This window comes from Leptonychotes weddellii, unplaced genomic scaffold (assembly GCF_054177405.1).
Source record: "Leptonychotes weddellii isolate Sample4059 unplaced genomic scaffold, ASM5417740v2 HiC_scaffold_85811, whole genome shotgun sequence".
Classification (NCBI taxonomy): Eukaryota; Metazoa; Chordata; class Mammalia; order Carnivora; family Phocidae; genus Leptonychotes; species Leptonychotes weddellii.
In genome coordinates, this window is record NW_028056823.1 from 1 (window position 1) to 399 (window position 399).

A 399-nucleotide genomic window follows, 5' to 3' on the forward strand; every position below is an offset into this window, starting at 1 on the left:
CGCCGCCCTGGGCGATGGTGACTTTGCCCAACAGCTTGTTCAGCTCCTCGTCGTTGCGGATGGCCAGCTGGAGGTGGCGGGGGATGATGCGCGTCTTCTTGTTGTCTCGGGCCGCGTTCCCCGCCAGCTCCAGGATTTCCGCCGTCAGGTACTCCAGCACCGCGGCCATGTACACCGGCGCGCCGGCCCCCACCCGCTCAGCGTAGTTGCCCTTGCGCAGCAGGCGGTGCACTCGGCCCACCGGGAACTGCAGGCCGGCGCGGGACGAGCGCGACTTGGCCTTGGCGCGGGCCTTGCCTCCTTGTTTGCCACGACCAGACATGACAGCGACGCTCGCGGCCAACACCTCCCGCTTGACGACCGAGAAAGTCGCCGCAAAGCCCACCGCTTCACCCTTTT

At 67.7% G+C, this 399-nt stretch overlaps 1 protein-coding gene across 1 annotated transcript; it reads right to left on the reverse strand.

The window, feature by feature from the left end:
- Positions 1 to 6: 6 nt before the first annotated feature.
- Positions 7 to 369, reverse strand: LOC102745625 (histone H2A type 2-C; the record flags this gene model as incomplete). Its single annotated transcript, XM_006750173.3, has 1 exon — positions 7 to 369. A coding segment is annotated over exon 1 (316 nt), but the record flags the coding sequence as incomplete, so codon positions are not given.
- Positions 370 to 399: the final 30 nt, after the last annotated feature.